At 36.9% G+C, this 12,525-nt stretch overlaps 1 protein-coding gene across 5 annotated transcripts in view; it reads left to right on the forward strand.

The window, feature by feature from the left end:
• The window catches only part of cut (homeobox protein, cut), a 75,294-nt gene that overhangs the window by 32,128 nt on the left and 30,641 nt on the right, over positions 1-12,525 (forward strand). For all 5 annotated transcript variants that reach the window (XM_066297711.1, XM_066297709.1, XM_066297710.1 and 2 more), the window contains exon 2: positions 1,596-1,739. In XM_066297711.1, coding sequence (XP_066153808.1) covers positions 1,596-1,739 — 144 coding nt within the window. The remainder of the gene's footprint in view (positions 1-1,595; positions 1,740-12,525) is intronic.

Consider the following 12,525-nt stretch of genomic DNA (forward strand, 5'->3'; position numbering starts at 1 on the left):
GAAAGAGTTTCAAAATTATAAAGTAAATTGACACCTCATCATGGAGGTACGTCACTCAATATACCAGGTAGTGGAACTGGAAACGTGAAACTTTTAGACCTCTTCGAAATTTTTTTTTAAGTAAACAGCCCTTAAACCAGTTAGTGCCGAACAAAAAAGTTTGGAACAGTAGAAGGGGACCCCGGAAAAAATACCACCCCGTAGGTTTTCACAATAATTTCACGCAGTTATTGAGGCAGGACATTGACAAGACAGAAGCAGAAGTTAGAATTTGTCAATCAATAGTTAGGTAAAAGTTTTATTATGAGAGTCAGAAACAAGTAGTGTAACCTCTGGTCAAACTCCTGTTGAATAAATGAATAAAAGATTTATATTTGGAATATGGAAATTACAGCGCAAATCTGCTGTGTGGATATTCAATTGATTTTAATTACAGATAGAGAGAAAACAATTGAGCGTAAATGATCACAAAATAAAGCAGGTTATTGAACAAATTAGACAAAAAACGGAATTTAGTCCTAGAGGATGTGTGGATAATGTGGATTAAAAAAAAAATGATAATAAACCCATTTTTGGGCCAGACGACCGATATCGCTATCCTCGACGAGGCCCATCGTGGGTCAGACTCACTGCATCGAATAAAAAGTTGGCAAATTGATTCGGTTTTTCAAAGTTTTACCGACCACATTCCCAATCGTCATCATTTCAACTTCAATTCCTGCCGATTGAACTCCCAAACCGGAAACCCGAAAAACAATGAAATGATTGAAATTTGGGGGGGGGAGGGTGTTCGTTCCAACACCTTTCAAGGAACTTCTTAGCTCCCGATTGTTTTGACGGACTTTTCAATTAAAAAATTGTCCATTAGAAATAATACGACCTCCCCGTTAAACCGATCTGGGTTCTAGTTAGCAATAAAGGCCTAAAATACCGGAAGCCTGGTCAAGTCGGCTGTTTCGCGTGGGAGTGATTGACGTACGCGCACAGACTTGAGGCGCAACCCTTTCTTTTGTTTTTAAATAGGAATAATGAAACAAAGGTCGCTCGAACCTCTTTTGTTTCTGAGTCAATCATTTGCATGTTAGGTTTTGGAATGGTACTATGGGTTGACATTTAATACTTTCGGGAATAATGAGGAAGTCCCATTTAAATGTTCAGAGGTGAGGTACATTGAGAAAAATCCTCGCACTGACGATTGGTCTCTAACGGATATTCTTTTGATTGCTTATGCCGGTGTGGGCTGACAATAAGGCGGCAAAGAAATAAATCATTTAAAGCCTTTAAATGGAGGACACATACACGTATATGGCATATATATTTTTTTTAATATCGCGCCTCCCCACGCATCTATATCTGTATTCGTATATTCCCGTCTGCATAAGATTTATACGATTTCTAATCAAAACCAGGGGATTTAGATTTAGATTATTAAAAACCGCCGATTTCTATACGCAAAAATTCGACCTCCTAAATCAAACATCCTAGCGGAAGCCCCGAGGGGAAGCAAAGTGTTTTAAGCGGATTATCGTCCTGTTTCGTCAACCATTTTAAATATTAAAATATTGATATTAAGGTGAGACTTTGTTTCATTTCAGCGGGCAACTTTGGCAGAAAAAGAAGTGACGACATTAAAAGAGCAACTATCTGGCAACAATGGAACGAACAATTGCGAAAACAAAGACACGTCGAATATGGATAGACAGAGTTTCGAGTCTGAGATTGCAACAAAAGACAAAGAGGTAAGAGAATATTAAGGAAATAATAAAGAAAAGTGGAAAGGTCCCTCCTCTAATCTTCAATATTGCAACGCAAAATGCAAAGTTGATTGATTAGAGGTGGAGTAGAGGTATGCGGCGTCCGCGGGGCAAAAGCTTTCGTTTGTACAATAGATGTGGAACAAAAATTTATTTTTCACTGGAACAACAGCATATCTGAAAGCCACGATTTGAGACTGCGCACTGTCGATTATCATATTGCGAACATCAAAAGTTACATTTGAAATCAATTTACATGTATGTTCCTGAATTTAATGCTCCGACTTCAGGGCTAGATTCTCGGCCTAAACATAATATAAAAATGATGCACCAACTTGGGTTGGAAAACGCCTCGGCTAAAGACAAGTGGTATTAAAATATGGAATTTTTTAAATTTAGCATTAGCACACCCGGTACATTTTTGCGATATTTAGTTTAACGTGATGCTGGAGTTCACGGTTTGCATGGTTGGACTCGCGCAGCCATCCTTGATGGCTCCAGACTGTTGGTTGTGCTCTGATCAGGCATTTGGAGCTGCAGGGATAACTAAGGACTTTACCGGGCTTCCTACTAACTTCGAATGCAACTCTGAAACTTTCTCTTAACGAAATTCTCGATGGATCTAAAGTGAGTTATTGAGAATTTTCTTCTTTCAGCCCCTTTCCCATCGTGTCCTTAGATATTTCGTTTAAACGTCCGTTTTGCCACCGTGGTCCTGCCTTGGCCCACTTTTTTTTCCAACTCGCAATCCAGCACTTCCAGAACTTCCCCGTCAGCCGTGCCTGCTCCCCCTCCTTCGAGCAATTGTTAGGTGACTTGTCAGTCCGCCGACCGCTGTACGCGGCTCGCTCCTCGGACGTTGTCCACGTTCGTCGAAGACTGGGGTAATTCACGGTTCAAACTGGAATAAAGTTCCCATAACGTAATTTTTGATCAAAGTTCGATATGCGGAAAGTGGCCCTTACGGAAAATAGCGATGCAAATAGATAAGAAGGAACTATAATTCTCTAATAAAAACATGTCGTGTTCATTCCCAACTCTAAAATCACTTTAAACCTGTTTTAGACATGCAAGTGGTGCGGCCATTAAAGCAAACAAATCGACTTTTCGACTAATCTAAAGCATTCAAATAAATAAAGCATTCGCGTACGCGTTACACGTCGCATCGAAACACAAACCCTTTTGCTACGTAATTTATAACAAACCGAAAGTATTTTGCCTATCCGCTTCGAATATTTGCCCCTATCTTGTGGAAAATCGCTCGTACTAAATTATTCGAAATATAGTGCAAGTTTATAATATCCTCGCATGCAATACCGAATAAAACCTTCACGAAAATAAATAAAATGGCTCGGATTTAAGTATGTTTGGAATCGCCAACTCAAATACCTCTTATTGCATAACCACAAGTAAGGCGATACCTAATTTTCTTTTGCCCTTGTTCGGATTTGGGTATATATATTTTGCCACAGTAAGAGAGAAAGGAGAATTTTTCACACGCGTGTCTTACGGCCTCCGGGCCGAACAGAAAATACCACAATTCATTTTTGCGCAATCAATCGGCTTAAGCCATTGAACTTCGATAGGACAGAAATTATCGCCCGATGGGAGGAAACGGAAGTTTCAAATCGGCCATAGTTTTATCGAAATTCCAACACAGGGGGAACCTTATCGACTGTTTTCTTATAATTTATAACAATACATCAGCTCGTTATAAATCGGGCGAATAATTCCACACACTAAAGTGCTGCATACCACGTTGCCATTAGCCACGAATCGGACGAGATTCTCAGAGAAGGAAACCCTTGCGTCCTACGTTTGACGATCGGTGGAGAGCATCTAGATCATCGCAACCGAAATTGACGCTTACGAGCTTAAGCAAGCTTCCGTCGATTCGTTTGCTCCCAGTGCCCTTAAAGTTAAGCCGAAGAGAACCTTAATATTTCTCATGTAAAACGTATTGCTGCCGCCGTCAAAACGCTAAGTGACATTATTTGGCAGCGATATGTTCCGTATGTAAAATTTTAAGGTCCGCAGCTTACCTTTAAGGGTGGAGGAGACCGAAAACGTCACTTGGTATTTTGCCGTGCTGTAAATGCGCACATAAATGAATTGATGTTAAGTGCAACTTTGCCGCCTCCGATTTAACGGAACAGTCCAGGAACTGCGACCTTTAGGAGTCTGAGTTCCCATACCCCGTTTTGCCACCTTTAAGGACGTTTAGAGCTGTGCTTAACCACACAACGTAAATTCTCAAAGGAAATAAACGGTTCGATTTTCAGACCTGATTAGTGTTAGTTTCCCATACAAAATGCGTGATTAACGCCCCAAATAACTTCGAACTAATAGAATTTATGCCTGCTGATCACGTGATAATTTCCAATTTCGTTGACCCTCAGGGTAGCTGATACAATCAATTACCAATAAAAAATTGTGTTTTTCATATCTTGCCCAGGTCACGTGACTGTGTCCGCTAAGGCGATATCGACGTATAAATCTACGTCTAGTTCCCATTAATCCAGCGGGGTCGACAGTTTTTAATCCGACATATGCTTTTGTTTAAAACTACAATACACGTATTTTCATCTACATTAACAAATAAAAAACATAAAAATAAATACTAAGTATAGAAACATAATGAAAGGCACGTTTCGATGGAATTTTACACGTCTCCGGATCCCAACCAGGGATTTTATTATTTTTGATTTGCGTGTTTCGTTCCCCCCTTTTATAGCGTTCCTTTTGTTTTTCGATACGTCCCGATGCCGTTTAATGCCTTTTGACAACAATATTCAATATAACTTGTTATATTCGATGTGAAAAAAAAATGGATTTCGTGCTGGAATATGGGTATTTAGCCTCGTTTGTTGCGAACCGAATCACGACAAATTCGATTTTGATAGAAATTTGATGATGACGTGAGGGGCGATTAAAGTAACATTGTGTAGCTTGGAAACGCTGGAAGGCGACTTTTCGGGTGGTTACAACTATGGGTCGCTTTATTGTGACCCTTTTTCTTCATTGGCAAAATGGTAAGCGATCAAGATTCGGCTTTGATGATGGCACGATTGAAAACAAGAAAAACACATCGAACTCTTCTAACAAAGTATTCCCCTGCCGCTGCCCCTGTATAGATTATGTTTAGAGATTTGAAATTTATGTTGAGTTGCAGAAAAAAATGGTGTGCGCACGTCGTAGGAAAATCATATTCTCGGTCGCTGATGATGGATAGCCTCGGCTATCAATTTACATTGTTGGCTGGGAGTATATTACATTGTTTCATACCATTCGAGCAGATCTCTTTCACCTGCACCGATTTGCGGCCGGTAAATCGAACATTACAGTATCTGGTAGTTTAACGTTGGTAAGTAAGCTTATCGGACTTTAATTAGGGATCTAGCGTTTGAAAAATTACAGTGGTTTCAATTAATCATTTTTTCCTTCACTCTCACGATAGTGGACACCAGTTTTAACCTAACGATAATAAGAAACGTTGCAATATTTACCTGTTTGCATGCAATGTAATTGAGTTAAACTACGCTAGTGTGACAAATGCAGAAGAAATTGTTATCGCCATATTGTCAAGAAACGTAATTTGTAGTGACCTATTAATTATATACAGGGTGTCGCGTCGCCAGACCGAGCGTAGAGAAACGGATGAGGCGATCTTGAAAGCCTCGTCTAGAAAATATCGACGAGTGATGAAAAACACATAATGGAATTCCTGTATTATTGCAATTTATACTGTCGAATTTACAAACGATTTGGATTTTATAATATACGATTCACGTTAATTAGGCGTTTTTCAGTACTCTTTGATATGTTCCAGACGAGGCTCTTAACGTCGCCTCGTCCGTAAAATCTCGTACTCGTAAATAATTGGTTGACAATTATTGTACGCCAGTGGAAATGGCATATTAATTCAGACTTAAGTTAATTTAGGCTAAACCTTAATTATCTGGGTATAGTGTGAGGTCTGACTCAATTGTTAATGAATTTAATAGCTATTTATTATTTGTTTATTCTTAAAGCGGGCTAATTATATTATAGATTAATCGTCGATTTACCATCTCATTTCTACAAACAGGATTTTTCCTGTGTAACGATTCGCGAAATTTTTCACGTCCGCTCAAGTTTTTAATGAAAGATACGATAAAAGTCAATCCCAGAGTATGCATTATGCATTTTTCACATAAAAAGGCATTTTCCCTTTCAATTTTTTTTTGCATATCTCTCTCCTCCCGAAGATTTCATCATTTTTAATAACGTAGGTATAGGACTCGCGATGGGACCAAGACAAAGAGGACCTATTTATTATTTCTAAAAATAGCAGAAAGGATCAGAAAACATGTGCTTTTCGATTTTTATCTGTTAGCGATTGCATTAGAAAACGCTTTTTAATAGATTTTTTCGAAGTATTTATGAGTTCATCGCTTAATAAATTTGTCTATTTCCACTGCTAATGTGACGTTTAACAGCAGTTTCTAAATTGATATAATTTAGATAAGGGGGAGCGAAAATAACATGCGCCTCTTATTTTTCCAATCTACGGGAACTAAAATACCTTTTTTTTTATTTTTACACAAGACAGGCATTTATTTTGTTTTCAGGCAGTTTCCTATTTTTAAAATGCCGTAAAACCATCTAAAAACATTGATCAATCAATCTCTCTTTGATTTTCACTCACTAATGAAAGTCTCCACACGGTTTTATGGAATTTTATGGGTCGTAACGCGATTAAATTGTTCCTAGATTACCCGGGTTCTTGACAAATACGTTAATAGTGTTTTTTTTTTACTATAGTGTCCTCCTTTAAAGAAAATGTTACTTCTATAAATGTTACACAAAGCGAAGCGTGCTTTCAGGCTGTACGTCAAACCCTATAGAACCCCAATACTCATAAAGAGAGCCAGTCAACCCTTTATGTACATATTATTTTTTAAAAGGTAAAGTAAAGGGGTAGCGGCAGATATTTTGCCCTCCATTTAATTAAATTGTCATAATCAAGAAAAGGTTAACATGATGACCAGTCCACTGCCCAGGAATAATACAAAAAAACTTCTCCTTCGTACTACCTAATGTCGCTTTTTAATATTGTTTTTATTTTTTTTGCCGCAAAATATCTATACACAGAAGCGCACACTTACACTCTACGTGATCTAAAACAAAGTAAAATCGAAAGGGTATTAGAAATTTGATACTAATATGGGAGAAAGAGGAACATAATATATTTTCGCCATACGTCTGAACCTGTATATTTGGGTCGTTATTTTAGGGTTAATGTCATTATTTTAGGGTGAAGTGGGGTTTTTAATGAAGGTTGAAGTCTTTTAAACGTTATTAATGATCATTTTTAAGTGATTTATGCAATTTCGGAGACTCCCCGTATCTACAAAAATTAAAGGAATTGTGTAGTTTAAAGACATCCTAAACGGAACCGCAACGGAAAACGGGAACACCCCGTCGCAGGTTTACTCTTTCATGCACAAATTTGACCTGTGGACTGTTTATACGAGTCAAAATTACGATTTTTTTATGGGTAATATTGAACGTTATGTTGCTTCCGGTTGAACGCTCTGTATCTTTTTTTCCATTTTTGAATTCAGTTGATCGTTCTATCTGCGCCGGGGCCATTTTAGAAATACGTTATTGTATTTAATTTAAGAAATGTGTGTTTTTGACTGAGTATTTTGGTGTAAAAGGTGTTTTAAAAAAATTACTAAAAACTACTATAAAACAGAGGCAATAAAAAAGGGTTAATTCCTTTAAAATATGTGAAACTTCGTAAATAAAATGGTCTACTTAAACTAAAAGCATCAAGGAATACAGGGTGAGCTTTTAGGAAATCAAAAATTAAAATCAGTTCCCTGCAAACCGGAGGAACCATAACGTTCAAAATTATCCAGAAAAATTTGTCGTTTTGTTTTTTACGGGCTAAATTTCCAAATTCTTATATCAAATAGAAAAAATTGTAAAGTGTACCCACTTTCTACTGTCACTCGGTATAAAACAAACTAAATTCCCATTCTTACGTAATAATAGTATCGGGCAGTTTAGACTCAAACCCGATAAAAATTCGGTTCCTCTTTGTAGTTGACATTTAAATATCGGTTCACGCTGATACCAATTTTCTTCATCATACAATAATTAATAGATTCTTATAATACAGGGAGATTAAGTTAATATGACTTAAACTACAGTGGCGTAAAAATTGACAATGTTTTTTCCCTTTTTCCGTTGCAAACCGTCTAAAATCACAGAAAAAAAAATAGTTTTCGTGGTTTTAAAACAATTGCGTAAAACACATTTATTAAATATTCATGATTCTTAATGACTCTGTAACACATCATCGCTCCAGGTCCGTTTTGCCTTCAAAACGTTATTTTTAACGTTACGACATGACCGTCTTTGCCTTATATCGATTTAACACCTATAACTCTTTTTGATCCAAAATCTCCCTACAACAAGTTAACTCATCCATTTTAGGTAAAAAAAACTACACCATTTCCTGTTCGAGTCATTTGTTATTGCGGAATATTCAATGGCTTCACGCATGTGTGACTTGCAGTCAGGTCTAGCCGGTCAAAATGGCTCCCGCTATCATGTTAATTCCTGCAAGTACGTTAACTACCTGACTAATGCCTATAAGCCTTGAAATCCATAGTGTTGGTAATCATAAAACGAGGCTTATTTTGTAATTAGTCGATTAATAGCTGATGGGAAAACAAACAGCTGTCTAGGTCTATAAAGAAGTGTTAAGTGATGTGGAATAAATATTGGTAGTGAAGTGAAGTTTTATGTGTAGGCCTATCCTATACAACTCCTTTGCTAAGACCATGTCGTTTTCATATACAGGGTGTCTCGTTTTCGCTGCCTTTGCCGCATATCTAATTTTTTAAGTTAGGGAAAAAGAAGGTTTGCCGGTTTTTGTTGTGTTCGAAAGAGGGCGCAAACAGATTTGTGACATCCCTCTTAGTTTTTATGAGATAAGGTGATGTTCAAAAATTATCATTTTGGACCTCCTCATTAGTCAATTGCCGTTTCTAATTTCAAAAAAGTGTACAGGGTGTTTCATGGGTTTCTTCACGTAGAATCTAATGGCGCGTTTCGTTTTTTACAACATATGGTTTGCTTACGACACCCTAGCACACAGGGAGCGTTCAATGTGGCGCTCAACATCTGCAATGTATCATGCCATCATGAGTATTGAAAAGCTCGGACGCCGTTTTAAATACATGCTGTATGTGTTCAGATATCTTGAATCCTTTCATATTGTATTTATTTCGTTTATTGGGGTTAAATCGTACGATTTTTTAGAAACCGTGTTCCAAATCTCAGTTGTCAAAATCCTTTCAGATAAAATACCAAAAAAGCCTGAGAAAAACGGCCATGACAAATCTATTTAAACCATGGGTGTATTGTACAGAAAAGCGAAAACCTCATTTCCCTCTCTTCATTAATAACTAAGTTCTGGTGAACAATATTGGGACACGATGTACATATAGGAAATGATGTATATTTGAGTTTTTTCTTCAAATTTAGAGTTTTTCAATTTTTTGAAGAGAACGGAGAAAAACATGATTTAATTCTTAATATATTCTATAGGTGTCCAGTTTCTGTTTATACTCAATTTTTGAGAGCACATAAATCCAATAAATAAGGTAGGTATTAAAAACCGAAATAGGGGAAAATCAATCTGAGAAAAGTTTCTCTCGGAGCCTTCTCTTGTTACTTCCGATAAACCGATTAACAGGGTATCATCCTTTATAAGAAGTATTTTGAGGAGATTTTACAATGTTGTTCAGTGGTATTAACCGGCAACTTTGGCTTTGATTTTTTTTGGAGGATAAATCGCAGGAAAATTGTTTTTATCGTCGTGAGGAAATCGCGTCAAAACAAGCGAGATAACATTGGAAACCAACCAAAAGACGTTTCGTAACTAACTGCATAGAGAATTTTTTTATTTGCTTGAACGTTTTCTTTTGGCAAAAGAAACTTCGCACTTCAGACTTACGAATGCATGCAGATTTATGCACTTTTCAATTTGGCTTAGGGATGGAGCGTATGATCGATGAAGCTATGAAGACGTCATTCGTCCACATAGTTGTATTATGGTTAATTGGCAACGAAACGGTTTTATTAAATAATACAATCAAATTAAGAAAGATCAGTCCACATTTGACCACCCTGTACATTGATAACGGGTAGCGATCAACACACCTCCAGTCTGTGGGCCTTCACTGGGTTAAAGCGGTAACCAACTGGTTTATTAAATTTCTCGTTAAATAATTCTAAATCTCATTAAAAAATTTAATACAAAACGGCTCTGATCATTTAATGTATTCGCTATTTCCTCCACTTGTAAAGAATATTTTAGACAGTCCCTTAAAGCCCTGATTAAATCCCATTAAATCAGTTTAAAACTATTTGAATTCCAGTAACAGAAAGATAAATCACAGCACCAATGCCCACTTATAGGTTTTTAACGATTGAATAACCACTTGACTTGTACTTCATCCTTCACACAAGTCTCGAATTCTAAATGTGCTAGAACTATACCGTAAATCACGCGTTGGTACGAAATTTGAACCACTCCGTATAGAATTCGGCAATCGACTGTTACGACATCGAAGATGGACCATTGAAATTTTATAAACTTTATCGAAGCATTAAAAATAATGGTAACGCATTAGAAAAAATCGAGATCGAAGAGTTGCAAAGGTTATCACAAATCTTTAGCCGAAATTTTCGATAATTATTGCAAAAATATTGATTTTTTAGTTGGTTCAGTTGTGTGTTTTGAATGTGTTGTTGACAGTAAGTTGCCTTAGAACATTCATAGTAAAGTAGCAAATGATCTAACACCGAATATTGGCCTAATCGTACATTGAAAAATTCCAGAGGAAGCGATTAAAACTAATATTTCATTCCAAGAATAATTTATAGCCATCAAGGCCGATTCTCGATTCGATGAATCCGGTTTTTGTTAAGTGATTTTTGTTACACTTGTCTACCGCTGTTTGATTACACATAGAGACCTTTTTTAATGGAGTCTAGAATTATTCTTTCATCTAACACATATGTTGCATGTTAATATATGTATAATTGCCCGCCAGTGGAAGTTTTTGGTTTGGTGAAATTGCCCACTGTTCTCTAAAATAAAAAGAATAACATTTAACCTGCACCAAGAACCTGGACGAACGTCCTCGATCCGCCACTGAATATTTCCACGACGACATTTCAGATCATAGTTGAGGGCAAATTTACATTAGCAGCATGCGATAACTGTCAATTGTTTCTGACGACTGCGTTCGAAATTCTACCTTTGTGACAACTCTTTTAAGAAAAATTATTTTTCTTTTTGTTATTTGATGTCTATTTCAGTTAAAATCTAGAGCCAATAATTAATGCAAGGCAGCAAAATAATTTAACGATCTTGCCTGTTATCAATTATTAAAAAAGTGCGTGAGGCACAAAAGTCAATTTGCACCAACGTGTTGTGAATAGTTATCGGCTGGAAGGTCCCTTTTTTGGCCTTACAAGGCCAAAAGGCCCGAAATTCCGTTTCTCGATCGTTAACAATTTTTCTGACATTTGACAGTTTTTCTGGCATTTGTCACGTCAGAAATTCTATTATTTCAAAAGGTCGATTTGAGGAAAGTAATTGCTGTTCGAGTACTCTCCCTAATCAAACCTCTTTTTTTTTTTAATTCCATTTTCTCATGAAATTTTGTACTATTAATACAGTTTCCACGTTCTCCATGTTATCCTTTACGTTACCTAATTTTAAAACTACTTTTGCCCGCCACTGGCACCAGAAAGAAATCCTATCGCGAGATACACGTTATTATCAATCCGCGTCGCCCTTGGCATCCCCGCCTTTTGCAACCCCTTGTCTTTTAAAGCTTGTGATATTTAGAATAGGTGGAAATAAATGATTTCTGCACACGTCGAAGAGAGATAGCTGCGGTTTTAATTGGACATGCTGAACAAGGACGACCAATAATCAATCGATATAATACTTCAGTCTTCGTGGCATAGAAGACTAATTGTCGAATGTAAGGGGGGATGATCATTGAGGCTAGTTCGTGGGGGTTGATTTCACATTTGTTTCGATTTTGTTTTGGCTGAAATGCAAATAGCAAAATGTCGGGTGCAAGTAGGGAGTCAATAAATCGATATCGGTGGTTGAAAACACAATCTCAATCTACAAGAAATTGCGGAATATCTGTCGGTTATTAGTTATTTAGAGGATCCACTTCAGTCAGTTCCAGGAACGAGTGCCTAAAATTGACGTTACGTTTTCCATTCCCCTTGAGAAAACTGTTCAATATTCCGGATATCATTTTCTGAATAAACGTCAATCTTTAATACAGAATTAATTGTAAAGATAAGCACATTTAAGTTATTTGGATTGGCAGGTCGGTTTCGACCTAGATACGAACCAAAACGATAATATGCTACGTTTCTAATTGAGATATATTTTTTTTCTTAATGTATATGTTCTTCCTATTTATCAAAAATCTCGGTTCGCCATGGGACACAAGTGTTTTTGTTTCTCATGACGCACCAATGGTCAAGGGCTTTTAGCACAATTTCACAAATGAAATTAAACAAACCTCAAATTTTATTCGTCAATTTTTACACTTTTACTTTTTTGATGACATCAACAGCACGTAAACCACCCGATTTAAGGCGATATTGAAGTTCACACGATCGTTGAATAGCTGACACTACCCTTCGCCTGATTAAAAATTGGTTACCAAAACCT

Source organism: Euwallacea fornicatus, chromosome 29 (assembly GCF_040115645.1).
Source record: "Euwallacea fornicatus isolate EFF26 chromosome 29, ASM4011564v1, whole genome shotgun sequence".
In the NCBI taxonomy this organism is placed as follows: Eukaryota; Metazoa; Arthropoda; class Insecta; order Coleoptera; family Curculionidae; genus Euwallacea; species Euwallacea fornicatus.